A 21,088-nucleotide genomic window follows, 5' to 3' on the forward strand; every position below is an offset into this window, starting at 1 on the left:
GTGAAAGACTGGCCCAAATTGCCCAGAGGGGCGGTAGATGCCTCATCCCTGGAAAGACCCCATGTCAGGTTCCCTGTGAAATGGGTAAATCCTGGCGCAGGACAGACAGCCCTGATTCTTTGCTGTGTAATTCAGGGAGGAAGGGGCCCAGTTCTCATCACCATCCCTGCGTTTGCTGGAGCTCCACGAACAGTCATTATTGATGGCAGAGGCAGAAGACGCCTTCCCAGCGACTCGTCAAACCACGGGGGAAATTAAGACGGCTTCCCTTCTCTGAGATGAGTTATTGCCTCCGCAAACACAGTCAGATTTAAAGCAATTTCCTGTCAAGTATATTCACTGTGGCTGGAGGAATCCCTGAAATTTTCCTGGAGAGGCGAAATCCTCCCCTCACCTTCATCCCCCTCACTCCAGCGAGATCCCAGCAGAGCCCCAGGCACAGCCAGGGCCAGCAGGGATGTGGGACCATATCCAGTCATTGTTTCGACACCTCTAGGGCTGATGACTCCACCACCTCCCTGGGCAGCCCCTTCCAAAGTTCAACAACCCTTTCCACAAAGGAATTCCTTTCGGTGTCCAAAATTCCTTCTGATGCCACCAGCAGCGTGGCTGTGCCAGGCCTGGGGGGAAGAAAGGGACAGCACCGACCCGTCCCCCTGCCTGTCCCTGACCTCACCTGCGCAGGAGCAGCTTGGGATGGTTCTTGTTTTCCAGGTTCTTCTCGATGAGGTCAGAGAGCAGCTGCTTCAGCACATCCGTGGCGTACTCCAGCTTGCCCTGCAGCCCCGTCATGATGAGCGAGGCCACGTTGCCGCGGTCGCGCATGGAGAAGCTGCGCTGCAGCTCCAACGTCCGGATGAAGGTCAGCAGGAAGACTTTGTTGTTGATCAGCTGGGCAAAGAGCTTCAAGGCCTTCTCCACGCTCTGCTGCCCGTTCCCTTGGACCTGCAGTGGAGGAGAGCACGTCCCTCAGCGAGGCACGGGAGGACAAGGGGCTGTGGACAAGGGTCCTCAAGGACAAGGACAAGACGCTTCCAGGAATGGGGATTCAACAGTCTGAAGCAACCTGTGCCAGGGCCTCACCACCCTCACAGGGAACAATTTCTTCCTAACATATGATCTAGACCTACTCACTTTCGGTTTGAACACATTCCCTCCCGCCCTGCCACTCCAGTTCCTGATGCAGAGTCCATCTCCAGCTCCTTCAGAAACTGGAAGGTGCTGTGAGGTCTCCCCACAACCTTCTCTTCTCCAGGCTGAGCAGCCCCAACACTCTCAGCCTGTCTCTGCAGGGCAGGTGCTCCAGTCCCCTTAAGCTTCATACCCTTCTCTGGACTTTGTTCCAACAGTTCCATGTCCCCCTTATGTTGGGGGCAACAGAACTGTACCCAGTGTGGTTTAACCCTGGGTTCACAAGCTAGCACCCCATCTCTCAGGGTCTGAGCATCCCTGAACATGGTCCTGGGTCCATCCTGAGCAAACATCACCCTTCCTGTCCTCCCTCAGCACAGCTCCCCTTAGTCCTTGCTCTGAGCTGCACTCTCTGCACACCATAAAGCTGCTGCTTTGGAGCTAAAATGACACACAGTGGCCCTATAAATGACACACAGTTCTGCTTGTTCTGCACAAAAAGTGACACTCTTGTAAGTAAATTAAATACTAATTTAGACTATTGCTTTATTATGGGACAAGTGTAAAAAATTAATTGAGGCTTTCAGCCAGTTGCAGATTCAAGTAATTCATTACGAGTGAAAATGATGAACTACATGAAGCAACTCTTTACCAAACATCTTGGAGAGTTATGTATTGGTTTTAATAACGTTACATAATTAAGCAACTGTGTAATTGGCAACACATTTATCACTTCTGCAATTCTGTTTTTCACGAGTAAAACAAAAAGCATTCATATTTGTTTGCATCAGCTTAGCTGGCAATTCAAACAGCAAACAGAATGCATGGAGCTGGAAAAGTCGGGGCACAGGAATGGGCTGGGAGGAGCTGGTTCTGCTTTATGGACACCACAGCAACTGCTCGGTGCTGGTGGCCCACTGGAATCCGAACTGAGGCATTAGGGCTGCCTGGAAAAGCAGAGCAGCCCTGTGGAGCACAAGCAACCGCGACTCCTTCCTCCTACATCCACAACTCCTGGAGATGGAAGCGCTCGCTCAGAGGCCGGAACGCCCGGGCAGGGCATTCCGCTTGCCCTCCTGTGGACACGCCGTGGAACAGCAGCAGGATGCTCCAGGCAGGATGAGCCAAGGATGCTCCAGGCACACGGCATTCCCCTCCCTGTACCACACGGGGACTTAAGGAGCACTTTAAAGCACACCCATAACTTTTCTGACATGCTCTCCTGCCGGCCCACAGCAATATAAAACCCCATAAAATAAAAATAAAGCAACGCCACGGGGGAGAAACCAAAAGGAACCAGGCAGTGTGGGATGAGATAAAACTGCAGCTCCTCAGCTAAAATAAACTCTGGGCTCGCCCCACTGACCTCGAGGCCTCTAATAAGATTTGGTGCGAAGGCATAAAGGTGCTTCAGGGTTTTCCCACGGGCTCAGGGAAACTTGGAAGGGCTGGAGCACGGGCTGATTGTTACCTCCAGCTCCCGCAGGACAGGGTGGTCCTCGATGCCAGGGAAAAGGACCCTCATGGCATAAGTCCGATAGTCCAGGTAGGGGATCCCGGAGCGATCCAGGTCACTGGTCAGCTCATTGATATCCGTCTGCAGCTCTGCAAAAGCTGTTCAGGGAGAGGAGAACAGGACACAGGTGAACTCCGGGAGCTGAGGCTTGGGGAGAAGGTTTTGGGGAGGGCTGGCTGCCTGCCCACCCTGTACACCATAAATGGGTCAGCTCAGGAGCTGCTTCAGAGGAGCCCTGGCCTTGTAGCTCAGACAGACCCTCACCCTTGGAGGCTCTGCCTCAGCCTCTGAGAGCAGGAGAGCACACGCTGCACAGAGCAGATGCTGAGAACAAAGATGCTGCTTGATTTGTATGCGGTTCACACCTGTGTGCACACACTTAAAACACCCTTAAAGGCTGCAGAGAGAAATAAGGATCTATTTTCCTAACTTGGTGCCTCCCATTCCTTTCTTCTTCTTCCCCTCCTCTATCAACAGTTGCCAAAATAATCAAATCTGATGCAGATCAAATCCAAGCTGCTGCAGGGGTCAGGAAGGAATTTATTCTTCCTCTCATAACGCAATATCATGTGTTATACAGCTGTATGTGTCTGCTCGTGTTCTCTCTCCAAAGTGTGACATGCTGGCTCAGTGAGGCCTCTCTACCCAGCTGGGCTGTGCCATGCCAAAGCTGGGCTTCCTCCTGAATATATCTCATTTTTTGCCCTGTGCTTTCAAGGCTATCCTTGAAATCAGCTGAACAAATCCAGTGCGACATTCTCTACATACAGGGGCCACGCCGTGAAATTTGCAGTTCTCCATTTATTTTATTTTGATTCACTAAGCCCATTTCCAGGCAGAAGGGGACAACAGCAGCACTCCCCCAAAAAAACACCTTCACCTGGGCTTCACCACAGCAGGGACCAGGCTCAGCTGCCTCCTTGCAAGGGACAGGACTTGTCCATGTAGAAACCTGCAATCAGCAGGTGTGACTGCTCCAAATGACACACGGAACTTCCCAGAAGCAAAAGCCCGAGGAGCTTTTCATACCCCTTAGCCCTGTTACTGCTCTGGGCTTACATTTGTAGACTGGAGAAGGGACTGGACCAGCTTTTCAGCCCTCCTGTCTTTCCTTTTGGGATAGATGGTGCTACCTGGGGGTCTGAACCTCCTCTGCACCCTTTTTAAAAGCCCCTCACTAAAAATCCATCAGACAAGGGGCCACGCCGTGCTGGGCACCCCGGGGCGGGCGCCGTGCGATCCAGGCGTGTCACTTAAGCAGGATCAAGCTCTCTAATCCTATTCTCTGCACATCAGGGGGCAGAGCCGTGTTCTGCTGCTGACACACTTGTGGCTGCCCACCCTGATCCCACGGCAGGGTAAACCCCACAGGGGCACACACCCCGCTCCTCGCTGCGAATTCCAGGGGACTGGGAAAACTGGGAACCCGAGCATGGAGCTGCAGCACCCAGAGAGCGCCTGGTCCCAAGCAATACCGACCCTCCTTGCACTCCAGGGCCACCCGGGACTCCAGGTTGTCCATCTGCATCTGCAGCCTCTTGAGGGTCAGGTCGTTCTCGCGGGACTTGCGCTTGTAGGCGATGAGGACGATGATGACGATGATGAGGAGCAGGCTGCCCCCGGCCGCGATGCTGACGATGGCTGGCAGGGTCAGGAGGCTGTCTGAGATGATGCTCACCGAGCCGGGGGAGAAGATGACCCCACCAACACGCACCTGCAAAGCACAGCTCGGGTCACCAGCAGCGTCAGGGTGTCCCAAAGCCCCGTCCTTCCCACGCCAGATCCCTTGGGGAGCACTGAACCCCCCCTGTTTAAGAATATAGAACTCCAACTGCCTTTAAGCACAGAGGGTGCCGCTTATGTGAACACAGGGAGGCTTCAAGTGATGATAAATGTGCCAGCCCTTCACTATCTGGGCTTTGTTCTTATTATCTGATGGCTCCATTTGACTTTCATTTTATAAGCTTTCAACTCCCTATTGTAAACTGTGGACATTAGCAACCCACTGATAATTTCACTGACAAGAAACCAGAGAGACTGGAAAGAGAGAGCAGAGAAGGGAAGAGAAAGCCCCACGTGAAAGCGAACAGGCTGGAGTTGATGCCAGGACAGGCTTTTCTTGGATGTGACCCGGCCACAGATGCGAGCAGCTCTCAGCCAGGTTGTGCTTCTGGGAGTCACACTGTGATAATCTGAATATGTTTTGGATGCTGAACTTAAAGGGGAATAAATCACAATTACAATCTCATTTGGGCTCCACTCAAGCACTTCGGCAGCTGCTGGTTGGGTCTGCGAGAGGGGCAGAGGAAGCAGCGATGCCCAAAACCAAAGCAGAGGAAGGCACCGACTGTTACCCTGGATGAGGTTGTTGATCCAACCACTCCAGTGTTCAGATGTTCCTGGCTTCTGCTTCGGGAAAAGGCAAAACCTTTCCATCCACTTAGCAGAGCAGGTCTGGCTGCGTGGGCTGATGAGATCCCTACAGGGGGGAGAACACTGGGAACGCTCTCATCCTCCTCCAGAGGAAGGACGGTACCCGGTGCCAAAGGCACTGCTGGAAAGGTCTGTTCCTTCTAGAAGGCTCTGATAGCAGGGAGTGAGTCTCAGGGAAGGACAAAGTTTCTCTGTGCTAATCCACATCAATATTTTAAGCTTCCAATCAGACAGCCACGAAGATCTAAAATCCTCCCGGCCCTTGGACAAGACATTGCATTCAGCGTCCAAGCGAGTCAGGGAGGTGGAGGAGGAGCAGAAAGGATGGGAAGGAGGGAGGAAAGGGATGCTGATGGAGAGTTTGGTCCCTCACCATGACTTTGTGCTGTCCAGTGAGGTTTGGGGGCTCACACAGCAGCTGGGTCTCGGAGACAGTGACAGCACAGGGTGTTTCTCCGATCAGCACGGTGTAGTTGAGCTTGGCTCCTCCCGGGGCAGGCGGGCACAGGTTTCTGCCCTAGGGACAAGCAGAGAGAACACTGACAAAGATGCAGCCCATTTCTCCAGTTTCCATCTCATCCCCTGCTTGTGCAAACAACGGGACTCTGCCTGGTGTACCCCACTCTCCAAAGGAGGGGTAAAACTCCAATACCTGGGATTTTTTTTCTCCCCATGGGGTGGGCAGGAGGGCTCTCCTTACCTTCAGGATGATGGGTGACCCCGGCTTCTGCTCCAGCACCCCGGTGGGGCTCAGCATTTCGAACGTGGGGTTGGGGTAGTAGATGAACTTGGTGTCGTTGTAGACCAGCAGGGACTGCACGTTGTTGAAGATGAACCCAAACTCGTCCGGCCGCTCCACGGCGTCCAGGCCGGGCCGGTACTCGGGGCTGAGGGGGGGAGCCAGGCACAGCAGCACCGTGGAGTTCACCACCTTGCACACCTGTGGGGAAGAGGCTGCTTTGAGGCACAGCACAGGAAAAACCCACCCTGAACCTGGACAGTGATGGACTGACCCCCTGAATTCCCTCGGGAAGGTCGAGGGGATTCGGGTTTGGCTGGAAATATTTAATCCAGGCTCCGTGCTCGATGACCTCAGAGGATTTCTCCAACCTTAGTGGTTCTGTGAGGTGTTATAACCATGGTTTGGGGTAATTTGCTTGCCCTCCATCCAGCACAAGGGCACTGGTGCAGGGATGGAGAGTGAGCTCAAAAATAGTGGCTTGCACAGCAGACCTCTCTCCTTTCTCTTTATTCTTGCTTTTCTTTCCAGTTCCATCCTCTCTGGCAATGCTAGCTCTGAAAAAGACCCATAGGGAATATCTCCTCCCTGCTGCAAACGGGTGCTTAGAGACAGTTCCCAAATGCCAGGGAGGGAAAGGAACCATCATCTGACACTCGTGGGCTGGAGGTAACGTGAAGGTCATCTCCTGCCAGGCTGAGGACACCCACGGCTCCCCCAGCCCTCAGAGCAGGGAGATGGCTGATTTATGGGACTCTTGCCTTGTAAAGCAGCAAGAGCCCAACCATTTGGCCTCCCTCCCTAAGTGGAAGATTTAATTTCACTCAATTTCGTGTCTTCAGAATTATTTTTGTAGCACTATAACTGCAAGTGCTAGCAACAAAATTAGATGTCTTTTTAAAAAGAGCTCAGATGAAAAAGGTCTTGAGGGGGAGAAAAGGAATGGGAAAAGACTGCTAAGTGATTTGCCCTTTCCAAGATAATACAGATTCAGTCACTAAGATCACTGCATAGAAACAATATATTTCAGTTTTACTTGATCAAAACAATTTCTGAGGTCCTGGAGGTACAATTCTTACTTGTAGCACACAAGAACATCTCTTAGTTCCCATTTGGCTGGAGATTCATTCCAGTTTCTCACTCATGGACTGAAAAAATATAGATAGGGGGAGGAGGTGGCGTTCCAGATCAACCCCCGACTCTGCTACCAAGTCCTTGCTGTGGGAACATCAGGGTGATAAGGAGGCATAAAAGTAACACCCAGCTCACCAAAGCACCCAGAGCCTCATGCCCAGGAAGGTTCCCCTCTCTCCTGCCCTCCCTGGGCTGGTACAGGCTTGCCAGGCCAAGAGCTGAGGCAAAAGGAGGGTTATTTATAGAAGGAGGCCAGGGACAGACTAAACTAAGTTAAACTAAGCAGCCTCAGAGCTCTGGCAAGTCTCAGTGTGCAGCTCTGGGCTTTTCCAGAAAGCACAGGACTAAAATGGGAAGTGTGGAGCAGCTGGGAATGGATGGGGACAACTCCACTTGGACTTTCCATCAGAACGTGCCTGCAGAGCTGAGCTGGGTACTGGGGAAAGGAGGGATCTCAGGGGCTCTGACAAAAGGGGAACTTCAGAGGGGTAACGGGTTTATCTGCCCCAAGAGAGAATTTGAGGTGATGGAGACGATCTAAAATGAAATCCTTCCTTTCTAGCTTTGAAAACTCCTTGGTTACTGTGCTGCCAAGGAAGTCATTTCCCACGTCCCCACATTTGGGTGAGTCTGGGAAATACCCCCAGGGCAGCTTTTGCCATGGCAAGGCTCACCCCACAGACAGCACTGGCACCAGTAACCACGTGTCTGCAGGCAGGTGGGGGGGTGCAGGAGGATGCACTGTGCTGACAGCACCTACTTACGTTGACAAACTCCTTCCCATTGTACTTGAGGCGGATCCTCGGCTCCTGGATCACGTCCAGGTTGGAGCCAGTGACAGTCAGGGGAGTGTGTCCGCTGTGGAGAACAGGGAGAGATCTGATTAATGGAGCTGGGGCTGTGCACAGAGCCTGGGCTTGACAGGGAGGATGCTTGTTGAGCTCAGAAAGATGTTTTCCTGCAGCCACCTGAGGCACCAGCGTGGATTTACACCCACTCCTGAGTCACTGGGGAGGGGTGTCCCTGGATTTTCTGCTCTCAGCTGCACCCCTTCCCACCTCAAACACTGCAAGGCAGCGGGATGAGGAACCCAGGAGATCAAGGGAGCTGAGACTTAACACGTAAGACAGTAAATTAGTCACAGTGTTTAATGATTTACACAGCACTGGTTTTAAGGCCCACGATAAATGGCTCGTGCAGTGAAGGCACTGACGTGCACTTGCCTCTGGACTGCAGACACAGCAAGTTGTCACACAGGGCACGGGAGGGACAGAGAGCCATCAGGGTCATGGGGGACACAACCCCCAGGGCCAGACTTCCCCCTTTCTCCTACAGCCAGTGCCCTGAGCAAAGCCTTTCCCTCTCCCTTCACATGTTAACTGGAGCAGCACAGCCTAGATTCACCTACAGCTCCAGCACCTCCAGAGCTGCTCCCTCAGACCCCCTCTGCCAGCAGCCCTGAGCAGCCCATCCGACCCAGCTCCTCTAAAACCAGACAGCATCCTGAATTCGGGCTCAAAGCAGACATCTCCAGAGCCTCCTGCGAGACACTTACCTCTTTCAAGGGCAATTTCCAAAAAAATAATTGGAATTTGATATGAATAGCTGTGTTACAGCCCTCATGAGCACAACCATTAGAGGAAAATCGCAGGATGAGCGTGGCCCTGGGTTTTTAGCAGTGACAATGTCACGATGATGTGACAGCACCAGCCACCCCGTTCCCAGCAGTGAATCTGGGCTGACAGTACATTTTGATTAACAGCAGCTTTTTCCTTTCTTTAGTGGTTGCTGGTTTTGTTTTATTCCAGGACTACAAGAAGGAGCCCTTAATGAGCAATTGTGCCCTTCTGCAGCAGATGGGAGTGATCTTGGCTCTATTTGTGCTCCCAGAATCTCGGTGCAGACTGACTGCTGGAACTGCCTTGGGAATCACGACTACTTTGGGAACCGTGATTTTTGGTAAATGCAAACACCACAGATGCCCAGCCCTGACAAATCCAGGATGCTGGGTGGGATGTGAACTTCCAAACAGGCCCTGAGTGTGTGCTGAGAAGCCCCCAGACAAGGTGAGCTGTCGAGGTCCCACTTGTTACCTGGCGATGCTCCACTCGGGCTCGATGTGCTGCACCTTGGGATCATCAATGTACTCAAACTGCAAGGTCCTCTCCAGCTGAGCCCTGTCCACGCTGACAGAGACCTGAACAGCCCCCAGGCCGTGGGCTGATGGGGCTGACACGCAGACTATCTCGTTCATGGATCGCCTGTGCAAGAGGGGAAACGCAGAAATGTTAATGGGTGGTCACGGTGTGGGGGCAGAAAACAGCCCTTTGTCCTGTCCTGGGGCAGCTCACTAAAGGGCTGAGCTATCAGTCAGCCCCACACTGACACCTGTGAAGGGGACAAGCTCCCAGGACAGGCAGGAGGGTTTCAATGGCACGGGAGGGAGGGAGTGGAGCTCTGCCCACCGCCAGAGCAGCGCAGCCTCCCTGAAACCGCTCTTTGTGCCAAACTGCAGCCTCCCGCATCCCTCTGAACCCGCTGCCTTCTGCTGGGCGTGTGAAAACAGATGGCTGCTTTTTAAATGGCATGCATAAGCTCACACTCAAAAGCCAAATTCTTCCCCCTCCCCACCCCACTGCACACACGAGGCCCTTGTGAGCGGCAATAATGGAGCGGCGCAGCCCCCGCCGGGGAAGGGCGATGCCACGGTCACCGCTGCCTTTGGCTTTGTCTCCCCGTCAGAGCAGGGTGACCTCGGCCTCGGTGCTGGCTGGCTGGACACAACAGACCATCTGCTGCCACCAGAGCCCTGGAGAAGGTCGAGGCAGCAGCGTGGCGAGGCGCTGTCAAAGCACAAAGGCGCTGGTGGGTGGGTGGATGGATGGATGGAGAAGGGGAATGAGATCTGAGCATCCAGAACGGAGTTGTAAGGAACCACATGGCTCCATGGTGAGCCTGGACATTGATCCTACAAGAAGTGCTGGAGGGACACCCCTGGAAGCGTTCCTGCACAGCCACCTGTGGTTGTCCTTCCTGCCCCAAACCTGCCCCTGGCTCACAGAAAACTCTGTGGCTGTTTCTGTGGTTCATTTAGTTTTGGGTTCTCCCAGGGAAGAGGGCAGGCAGGTCTGCAGCACCAGCTGACAGTCTGGCACTTAAATCAAAAACTGGCCCTCCTGAATGTCCAGTCTTCACCATCCTCACCCTCCTCAGGGGCTGTGCAGCTCACAGAGGTGCCTGAACGGCTGAGTGTCCCTGCTCTGCTTCCAGCAAAGCTCTGGTGTCTGTGCCTGGCAGGGGGATGATGTGTCATCCCATTTTAGGGCCTTTACACACTTCCTCCCCTCCCTGAGGAGTATGGACACATCACTCAGCACTGGGCATTTCAGGGGGCATGGAACAGCAGGTACCACAACGTTCCCAGCTCACACCTTGGCACTTCCACCCACCACGACCGAGGGAACAGAAACAACCTCCTAAAACACCTTAAACAAATTGGACTCGACTGTTTCTGTTGATGCAATTACACATCTAACCCTTCCTGCCCTCCTCCTCCCTCCCTCATCCTATTCTCACTCTCCACCTAGGATTAATTTACCCACAAAGGCATCCTTGTGTGAGGAGTGGGTTTCTCCACCTTCCTTGCTGAGTCTTGGAGTGTTTCTACGGATGCCTGTGCAGCTGATGAGATGCCTGCTGCTGCCTGCACCGCTGCTGCCTGCTCTGCTGCCTGCTCTGCTGCCCACACCAGACCCCACCGTGCCTGCTTAGCTCTGGCACGAGATGCAGAGTGACGCATCGCTGCTGGCAGAGCAGCTCCCAGCTCCCTGTGATCAGCTAATTAGCTTTCTGCGCTATTATTATGTCGTCATGGTGAATCTACCCACTCCTCCGATCAGAGAGGGGAGAATGGGGGAAGCTGTAATTAGAGGGGAATCTCATTAGAAACTGCTTCATCTCGCCAGGCTCCCCCCACACCCTCGAGTACAATTGAAGTTCATTGCCTCAAAACAGCCCAAGCCAAACAAAACGCTCAGCGTGACCCCACGCGAGGGATGGGGCTGTTCACACACTGCTGCTTGCTTTGTTTAAGTTTCTGCTTCCTGCTGTAACTCAGAACACACAGGGAATCCAAAACTCTTCCAGGTTTTGCAGGTCAGCATCTGCAGGTTGCCTGAATAAAATCAGATATTCAAGGGGTGATATTCCAGGGGCTGATTCTGCTCTTCTGCTGGTGGTAAAGCTGTTCCCTGTGTGCATCTGAGGGAGCAATCTGGCATCTTTGGTTTGGATATGGGAAGAAACATTGATGGACTGGTTACATTGCTTAGCACCTGGGAGAACTGATCCACACTGGAAGGTCTCAGCAAATCCAAAGCTCCCAAAGCACCATCCTGGGATGGATACAGCATAAGCACTGCTAACAAACAACCCAGTGTGCTGCTCCCACATCTGAATGCCCACAGGTCCTCTATCAAAGGACCTCTCAACCTTCCAGATGAGAAATTCACCTCCAGGGGGCTTTAATTTGCCAGAAACTCCCTCAGCTCCTCCTGGGGAGCCTGAGTGAAGACCTGACAAGCAGAATCCCTTGGGACACCAGCTTCCCACCCAGGAACTGCTTTGACCACCTCGAGGGTCAGGGCAGGGCTGTGTACGTGGTGAACACAGATGTAAACACAGATGAATCTTCTTCTAACTAAGCCCCAAGAAAACACATCAAACCCTGCAAATGTCAACTCTGTCTTTACACTGCTGGGTAAAAAGCAAATTTGCCATTGAAATCCCACTGGAGATTGATGGCTGTGTGAGCTCCTTGGCAGAAGATGTGTGCAGACCCACACCCTGCTCTACCCACCCCTCACTCAGACCATTTTTAGGAGGTCGAGGCACCTGCAGCAGTGGCTGCAATAAATGCAGTGCAAGGTGTTCATCTCTGAGAAGAGAATCCAGATATTTCTTATAAATGTGACATTTTCTTCAGACTAACTGGGCTGGGGGCAGCTGCTGATGACCAATATAAATATTTTACCACCACGGTGATGTTTGTCTGAAACTTTTGGACTAATTAACACTTCAACAGCATTAAACTAAACAGTGCACAGCACTAACACCAATGAATCCCTCCAGGGCTCAGTCACAGTAGGAGAAAAGATGGTTTGATGCAATAAAAGAGGGACTTGGAGCCTTCAGGGGTTCCCAGATGCAGTTTTCCCGTGGCTGCACGTTCAGCTCCTGCAGATCCTGGTGGTGCAGGACCAGGACGTGCAGGCAGGAGCTCACACTGGCCCAGCTCGTCCTCTTACCCATAGAACTCGCAGGTCTGGTTTCCCAGGAGCACGGACACACGGCTGCCAGCTCCCAAATAGTGCCCAGAGATGGTCACCATCGTCCCTCCCGACTCAGGACCTCGGCTGGGATTCAGGAAACTCACCACTGGAGTCTGGAGAAAGGAAAGGACAAACTCAGCAACCCTGCCTGCACTGAGGGAGCTGCTGTGAAGCACCATCCCTGAGCTACAGCTTTGGCTGAGTGGGGATGTCTTTTTAACAAGGAAAAGCAAAATAGGGATGTGCCCTGGACACCTGACAAATGTCCTGCTATGTTTTCTAACCCAGCTCTGAAAGAGAGATGTGACCCAGCAGAAGACTGATTCCAAAACGCAAAAACCCTCCAAAGGATGCTCAGTGTATGGCTGCCCATCAAAAACCTCCTTCAAAATGAAGCCCAACCCTGGGAACTGTTCCCAGGGTGATTTAGGAACAAGCTGCCATGCTCTGGACACTCCAGACAGTGAGACCCCACTACCAGCCACCCTCCTCCTCCTCCTCCAGCCCCATCCCTGGGGCCAGATGGCTCGTGGGAGCCCAGGGACAGGAAGGAGCAGTTATTTTACACATCCCTGAGGTCCAGCAGTCCCCCACACACACCAGCACAGAGTCTCCTGGGCAGCCTAGCCCTTCTCTGCATTCAAAATCGATGATAAACACTCCTTGCCTACAAGCATCTGACGTTTCTGGTGTGAGCCTCACCTTGCAATCCTCAGAAATTCAAAGCATGGCTAAAAATAGAAACTCAGGCTGTAACTCTGAGTGGCCACTCTTGTGAACGAGGAAAAAAAAAAAAAACCAAAACAAGAGAGCTGAGAGCCCATCCTAGAGACCTAAAAACTCCCAAGGGTGGGATGCAGCCGGCCTGAAAGCTGAGTAAGAGTTTTCCACCTTCAGCTCATGCTTTGGTGATAATTATGACAGATTTACAGATCCAAAGCAGCTCCAAGGTTCCTCCTGGCCAGATAAAAGGGGTGTCATTAGGGTGACAGCGTGGCTCCTGCACCATGGCAGGCACCAGATGAGCTCACAGAGGCAACAAACCCTCTCAGGGTCAGCACAGAGCTCTGCTCGGAGGTACCAATCAATTTTACTGCCGACTTTAATGGCATAAACCAGCTGTAATGGAAGCTGTGGCGGTGCTAAAGAGAAAAATAGAGGCCAGCTAACAAAAGGAAATGATGTGCTGGAAGTTTTAGACGCCTGAGAAGAAAAAAAAAAAAAAAAAAAAAAAAAAAAAAAAAAAAAAAAAAAAAAAAAAAAAAAAAAAAAAAAAAAAAAAAAAAAAAAGGAGCGATAAAAATCAGTGTAAAAGTGCTCGAAATCAGGAGTAACAATGCAAAGGGATAATGCTCAGCACATGCACCAGGTTGCTGCAAAACACTTCTCCAAGATTCATCTCTGCAATTCCCTTCCACTGCTCCCTGGTTATTATTTAGCACAAAGCTGGTGTCGCAGGGGAACGTGCCTGTGGAGAGTGGCAAATCTGGGACTACACTGGCATTGTCACGACCAGGGGGATTTCTGGAACATTCCAGCAAAATGGGGTGATGTTTTGCACCCCTGCTGTTGCTGATTAAATGAAATGCCAGGGCAGGGTGTTTTCTCACAACACTGAGAGGGTGGCAGGGCCTGGCCTGATTTATCTCTCAATTAGTTTACAAATTGTGGACAATTGTTAAGTGCTGGCATTTCCCTGCATACAGATTCCACTGAGCACATAATCAATGGGGCTGGATGAAACGCCCTGTTTAGGCAAAACTGGAGATACGGGAAACTCCAGCTGTGGCTTTTCAGTTTCTGATTCGAAATGCTGCCAATAAAACAACAGAAAGAACCATGCCGTCACTGGAAGTCCATCAACCCCAAAAGCAGCTCTCCACTGAACCAACAGAGAAAGCCTGCACTGAACCAGCATCCTGGGAGTTTGGGGAGGAAATCTCTGAATATCTGAATGCAGAATATGAATAATACATAATGCAGAATATGTCATATAATGGCCCTTCCATTCCATGGGGGAAAATTAAATCTGTGGACACAGAAAATCAGATGTGTTTAGGTGTCAGCTGATTCAGTTCTGAGCAGAAGTTCAGGCCCTGAGCTGCAGAAGGACAGGCTCTGGTGCTTCTCTCCTGCTGTTGTGCTTCTGTGTTTGTGCAAAGAAGTCCATTGGTGTACATAAAAAAACATCTCACGAACCAGCAAGGAGCAGTCCCAGATTCACCCCCATTAACTAAGCAGGTTATCACATGCTTTGAGGCCCTGGCACAGGTAGCCCAGAGAAGCTGTGGCTGCCCCTGGATCCCTGGAAGTGTCCAAGGCCAGGTTGGACGGGGCTTGGAGCAACCTGGGCTGGTGGAAGGTGGCCCTGCCCATGGCAGAGGGGTGGACCTGGATCATCTTTGAGGTCCCTTCCAACTCAAACCATTCTATGAGTCCAAAACCCTTCTTTTGAGGTGAAAACCTGAACCCAAATGCTGTGGGAACCCCAAGCTGAGGTCTATTCCCAGGCCTGTGCAAGCTCTAGATCCTGAAAGCCGTGCTTGTTGACTTGGCAACCAAAAACTGCGCAACACCGGCACCGGAGAAAAACGGCAATTTCGGGATGTTCTTCTGGAGTTGAGCCCCGCCCATCTGACCCAGACACTGGCAGGGCAGGGCTGTTCCCGTGCGACCCCCCTCGCCAGGACTCACCACAAACATGTACTGCTGCGCCGACTTGGCCGTGAACTCCGGCTTGCACTCTCCGATGCACAGGAGCACTGGGCCGGAGCTGATCCCTGGAAGCGCCTGCCCCATTTCACAGACGATCCTGGAAGGAGAAATGCCGCAGGGAAGCTCTGGCAGGAGGTGCCAGCAGTGCCCCTGCGCAGCTCCATGCAGGGCTGGCTTCCTCTACTTCTTCCTTTCTTCCCCCCCCACCCCCCCGCCCCTCCTCTTTAACTTTGATATCTGCCTCTTTGGAAGAAGTTAATTACTGAGTCTATTTTTACCCCATGTAGTAATTTAAAGGAAAAAAAAATCAAAATTAGACATAATTATTACAAGCTGTAAACTCCAGAGCAAAGCAGAGCACTAATGGCAATATATTAGCCAGTAGCAAAGTGAGTGCGAAGTCCTTAGAGTAACAGATGAGTTCATTAAGGGAACAGCTCACACTGCAGTCTCCCAGTTAATCAAAACTGGAGAAGCCTGCTCAGGAATGATAGAGACAGCCATGGAGAGCAGCTTTTGCAGGGACACGGCTGGCTACAACACAACATGCTGATGCTGGGCACAGGAGGCACTGGCATCAAAGGAGAGGGTCCTCACGCTCCAGCTCAGCCTCGTGAGGCAGGGGAAGCTGTAAAGGAAGGGAGAGCTGCTGGGATTGAACACATAACCCAAAAATCCCAGGGCACCAGGGATGTGTAACAGCAGCTGGGGCTGGGATCAAGAGGATGCCAGTCACGCCAGCAGGTTTGAGGGAGGTTTTCAAAGGGGCATCAGCTGGCAGGGCTGGACATAAAGGGGATGGATGCTGCTTGCTCCTGTGGCAACGCTGGAAAGATAAATTCAAGAGCATCCCTCCAGGCGCTGGAAAGCTGAGGGTGGGAGTAACCTGCCTTGGGGATGAAAACCTGGGGGTAGGAGGAATAACCTGCTTCATGGAGGGGAACATGAGGGAGGGTGGAAATGAGCTTCAGGGGTGGAAATTCGAGGGTAGGAATGATCTGCCTCAGGGATGGAAATCTGAGGGTGGGAGTAACCTGCCTGGAGGAAGGAAACCTGGGGGTAGAAGGAGTAACCTGCCTCAAGGAAGGAAACAAGAGGGGATGGAAATCTCAGGGTAGAAATAATCTGCCTCAGGGATGGAAACCTGAGGGTAGGAGTAACTTGCCTCAGGCAGGGGGTGGAATAACCCCCCTGATGAGACACTTGTGGGTTTCTGACCCTGAGAGTGAGACCAGAGGAAGAGCCAGAGCATCCCCTGCCCAGCGAGGCTGAAGGAGCAGGGGGAAGCTCCTCGCTCTTCTGCCATTCACACACAAACGCATAAAAGGCTCCAATTTGGGATAGGCAGCGTTCCAGCCGCCTTCAGCGGCGTTAAATTCACTACAAATAAAATAAAAAAGACTAAAGGGAAGAAAAGAACCTCGCAGATCGCCGGCACAGGTGATGCCAGGAGGCCTGATGAAATGCACACATGCTGGTAAAGAGCTGGAACGTGCACGTCCTCATTGCTGCACATCAAAAGGGGTTGCCTAGAGAGACGCTGCCTTTGGAGAGCAGGAATTGAAGCGTCTCAGCTGTGTGCCTTAATCTGCCACGTGCTCCTCGCTCTGCCTTTCAACCAGACAGTGCCCGTGCACCTCTCTGCCTGTTGTTTGATCACTTCTCCTCCTGCAGACCGGCAGCAGGGCCAGGGAGGCAGCCGTGCTCTGGTTTTGGGTGCGGGGCTGGCATCTGGGAGCAGCAATCCCCTGGCAAACAAAGCCAGGGGAAGTGATTCCTGACACCCCCACGGGCAGGAGAAGAGAGGGGAGGTTTTCCCTCCCACAAGAAGCAAGGAAACACCCAACACTCAACAATTTGCCAGTAGAGCAGCAGCTGCCACACAGATCGGGCACGATTGGGTGCAGGACAGGGTACAAGTGACCCAGAACACCTGATCCTGATTCCTGAGGAAAGCCAAATTCCCAGCAGGTACCTTGTTACAAAAGTGATGCATTCGGCAGAGCTGTAGGGTGCTGATTGCTGGGCTAAGTGGCCCTTTCACCAACATTAACCTAATTGCTGGCTGATAGATTGCGTGGCTGGAGCATATGGCGAGTCATTACAGTCTTGGAATTCAGTCTGCCCACAGAACCCTTAAGAGGGTCCTTTTATCTGCATTCATCTTTAAAAGGCAGCTCTCATGCTAACGCTTGCTGTTATCTGCCCAGGGTAAATGTTTTAATGATGTTAACAAACTTTGAAAGCTCGAGAGCCGTAATTAGAGTCATGATTATAAAATCAGGGTTTCGTACCATCAAAGGAGGATAATTTCATAATCTTCCATCTTTTATTTGAGTAATAAAATAAAACAAAGTACTGCTCAGCAGAACAGCCCAAACTGCTTGTAGTGACAGGACTATTGGTGCAGTGGTTGGAGCCATTCCTGCAGTGACACCAAGATGCCCTTCATCCAGTGGTCCCAGGACACCCTGGCACATCCTCGCAGCTCAGAAGGGGTTATTAATGTAATTTCTATCTTACAGATGGGGAAAGAAAGATGAGGAGCGAGGAAAAGCCAAACCAACGCCAACATGTGCTGGTGACAGGTCCTTGCACTGCTCTGGGGATCTGACTGGGGCATTTCACCACCAAACTGCTCTGAGCTGCTCCTGAAGCTGGGGCAGATCCGTGCTGCTGGGACCACTCACGGAGTCTTGGCCTTTCCCATACTACACAGGACACCATCCTGGTCCCCATGAGGAGATCAGACAACCCAAGGGGAGGCATCACCCCTGACACGCCCCTCGGCACCTCGGCTGCCCCAAAACAACCCCTCCCCAAACCAGCAGGAGGGGAGAGAGTGTCACTTCGGGAGGTTTATCCTCTGTTACATGCCTGTTTCTCTAATTTTTGGTTGACATTTCGCTCAGTGAAATAAATGAATTGACTCCAGTGGAGGCCCACTCGGAATTAAGCAGCTGTCACCGCCTCGCCCGCCTAACAAATGGCTGCGCGCAGCCGGCAGCGCCGCCGGAATTTCAAGTGCCACGGGGAGCAGGGAGGCTCGGCACCAACAGCAAGGTGCTCATCAGCAGAAGTTGCTTAGCAAAGCAGGAACAGCAGGGTGGAAGGAAACAGGACACTTAATGGAAGCTTCAAGAGCTGCCTGACCCCCAGCACCTCGCCCCTTCCCGCCTCAGGGCACCATCCACCTCCAGACTCCTTCCTGCAGGGTGGAGAGATGGTGCCCGGGGTTGGGATGAGTTGCTGGCCTCCTGTGAATTTGCTGGAGGTCAGGGACGAGGCTCTGTGCCCCCAGGGAGCCGTGGTGGGGATGGGTGGGGTGGGTGAGGTCACTCACTGCTCCGCCACGATGTAGTGCTCGGGCAGGGGCATGCAGGGCACCCCGGCCACCTGCACCCCCTGCGCGATCTCGGAGAAGTCCAGGCCCAGGTTCACCCCACGGATGGTCACCCTCGTCCCTCCTTCTGGTGGGCCCGACACCGTCAGGATCTGAGGGGAAACAAAACATGGCAAAGTTGAGCTGGTGACCCCCTAAAAACCAACCTTCAACCCCACGCCTGGCTTGGAGACACCGCAGGCTGCTCAGGGAGGCTGAGTGCTGCAACCTCCCCCTGCTCCTGCTGCCAAACCCAGGCCAGTGCCAGCTCCCCATGACTCCTCTGGATGTCCTGCAGAAGCCCAAGGCTGCTGAAATCCATCTGTGCTGTGCTCCAAGAGAGGACATCAAGATCCCTGGGCTGGCCAGGAGCTGCAGGCAAAGCCATTCCCCAGAAAGCCCTGGTTCCTTTTTAATAAATCCAGAAGATGATAAGTCACCTTCCAGAAGTAGCCTGCTTCTTGGGAGAACTTTAACTTCTGCCTTGGCTGTTACCTGAATGTTAATGTCACATTTTATTAGTAAGTTGGCACCTCAAATGACTTACAAATGTTAAAGGGTGAGGTGTGTGCTTTCAAGCTGCCTGTTTATAGCCTGCCTCAGCCATAATCATCTCTGCTTCTATGGACTTTCATTAAGGACAATATCCTCTTCAATTAGGAGTATAAATTTCAATAATGCATAGTCACAAAATTTGGACCCAAGACTCTCAAACAGTTATCCTGAATCTGCCACCCGTCTGTTGTCGCTCTTGGGTGAGTTACTAATCTTCCCCACACTACAGTTGTTATTAATAAATAAACACAATCCATAATAATGCAATTTAATTAATTTAATGGATAAATCTTGTTTACGCTTGTTTGTTCCACCCTTGCCTTTGGCAAAAGACTTGAGCTCTTCAAAACCTTCTCCTCACCGTTTCCAGATGGATGTTTGCTTTCTTCCACCTCCCTAAGAGGCAGTTTGGAAGGTGGCCAAACACCAGCCCCTGCAACCTGCCCCAAAGCAGCCCTTGTGGGACCCCCTGCACTGCCCAGTGCCACAGGGCATGTCTCCCCCTTCCCACACCATCAGGATACCCCTGTTCCCCATCACTTCCGTGGTTCCAAGTTCCCCAAAGCATCCCCCTGCATTTTAGATCCCAGCTGCAACCAGTTTCCTTCTCCCTTGCTTACAAACTGTCATTTCATAGAATCATGGGATGGTTTGGGTTGGAAGGGACCTCAAAGATGATCCAGGTTCACCCCCTGCCATGGGCAGGGACACCTTCCACAAGCCCAGGTTGCTCCAAGCCCCGTCCAAACTGGCCTTGGACGCTTCCAGGGATGGGGCAGCCACAGCTGCTCTGGGCAACCTGTGCCAGGGCCTCATCACCCTCACAGGGAAGACTTTTTTCCTAATATCCAATAAAACCTACTCTCTGTCAGCTTGAGGCCATTCCCCCTTGTCCTGTCACTACATGTCCTTGTAAACTTTCCCTCTCCATGTTTCTTTCAGGCTCCCTTCAGGTACTGGAAGGCCACAATTAGGTCACCCAGAAGCCTTTTCCACCTCTGCTCCTGTTTTAAGGTGCTCCTGTAGAAATTCACAGGCACAGAATCACCAAGGTCGCAAAAAACCTCCCCAAGCAAGTCCAACCTTTACCAAATCCCACCAGGCTCACTAAAACATATCGCCAAGTGCCAGGTCTGCTCGTTTTTTGAACACTTCCAGGGATGGTGATCCCACCACTTCCCTGGGTGGAGCCTGTTCCAGCTCCATGACTTTCCTTGGTCAGCCTGTTCCGTCTCTGGCCACACGTGCCAGCTCCACACACCCAGCAGAGCCACCCCACACACCAAACCACCCCCTCCCTCCTCTGCTTGAATTCCCACCTCCCCCTCCGACTGAGCTTTTTAATTTATTCACCATGCACTGCCTGTTGTGCTGCTGTTCCCTGTAAGTCACACTGCCCGGCGTGCCTTGTATCATTTATCTCTGTGCCCATAAAGCCACTCCAAAACCGAGCTGTGCTGCATTACACCGAGTCCTGAAGGCCTGGTCGTGTTTACATTGCTAGTTGGGAATCACCTGAACTTGGCACTTCACGTACTTGACAGTTACAACTGTCCTCTGCAGCTCTAGATTATGTTAAAATGCATTTACTGGAGCACTTACACCGCTGGGCTCCTCGGCTCATCACTGCTCAAAAAAAAAAAAAAAAAATCCAAGTCACAGTTTTACCATTTCCCGACCTGATCAGAACCAGAGGAGCCAATTGGCCTCCCCAAACAAAGCTGAGCTGATGCTGTATTTTAAAAATGTCCTGACCTGGAAAATCCCCAATATGGAGCTCCACTCGACCTAGATTTTAGTGGCCACTAATTGAACAGTTTTGAAGTAACTGTGCCATAAAGCAGCCCCAGGGTTAGAACAGATGCATTCAATTAATTACAGCTGGAGAGATTCAGTCAAAATCGCAGAAAGAAGATAAGTCTTAAAGGTCCCGTTGCACCGAGAGCTGGGGACCCCTCCAAGCAGCATCCCTGGGCCCTTCAGTGGGGTGAGGATTCATGGATGAGGCACCTCCAGCAAAGCCAGCCCTTCCTCTGCCTTAATCCTGGCTTGGCTGTGCTGGGAGCTGCTCAGGCTGCAGGGCTGGCTGGTGACAGTCCAGATTTCCGATCCGAGACAGACAGGATTAGGAAGAAATATTCCCCAATTTCAAG

The 21,088-nt window shown here is 52.1% G+C and overlaps 1 protein-coding gene across 2 annotated transcripts in view; it reads right to left on the reverse strand.

Annotated features, from left to right (window-relative positions):
• Window positions 1–21,088, reverse strand: part of PLXNA2 (plexin A2) — a 158,156-nt gene that overhangs the window by 15,483 nt on the left and 121,585 nt on the right. For both annotated transcript variants that reach the window (XM_027895148.1, XM_027895149.1), the window contains exons 13-22: window positions 18,342–18,493; window positions 14,978–15,095; window positions 12,260–12,396; window positions 9,047–9,214; window positions 7,718–7,811; window positions 5,781–6,020; window positions 5,454–5,597; window positions 4,127–4,361; window positions 2,603–2,745; window positions 677–945 (exon numbers count right to left, since the gene is read on the reverse strand). In XM_027895148.1, coding sequence (XP_027750949.1) covers window positions 677–945; window positions 2,603–2,745; window positions 4,127–4,361; window positions 5,454–5,597; window positions 5,781–6,020; window positions 7,718–7,811; window positions 9,047–9,214; window positions 12,260–12,396; window positions 14,978–15,095; window positions 18,342–18,493 — 1,700 coding nt within the window. The remainder of the gene's footprint in view (window positions 1–676; window positions 946–2,602; window positions 2,746–4,126; window positions 4,362–5,453; window positions 5,598–5,780; window positions 6,021–7,717; window positions 7,812–9,046; window positions 9,215–12,259; window positions 12,397–14,977; window positions 15,096–18,341; window positions 18,494–21,088) is intronic.

The sequence above is a fragment of the Empidonax traillii genome, unplaced genomic scaffold (assembly GCF_003031625.1).
Source record: "Empidonax traillii isolate 1590-97213 ecotype Southwest subspecies unplaced genomic scaffold, ASM303162v1 scaffold451:size1465578, whole genome shotgun sequence".
Taxonomy (NCBI): Eukaryota; Metazoa; Chordata; class Aves; order Passeriformes; family Tyrannidae; genus Empidonax; species Empidonax traillii.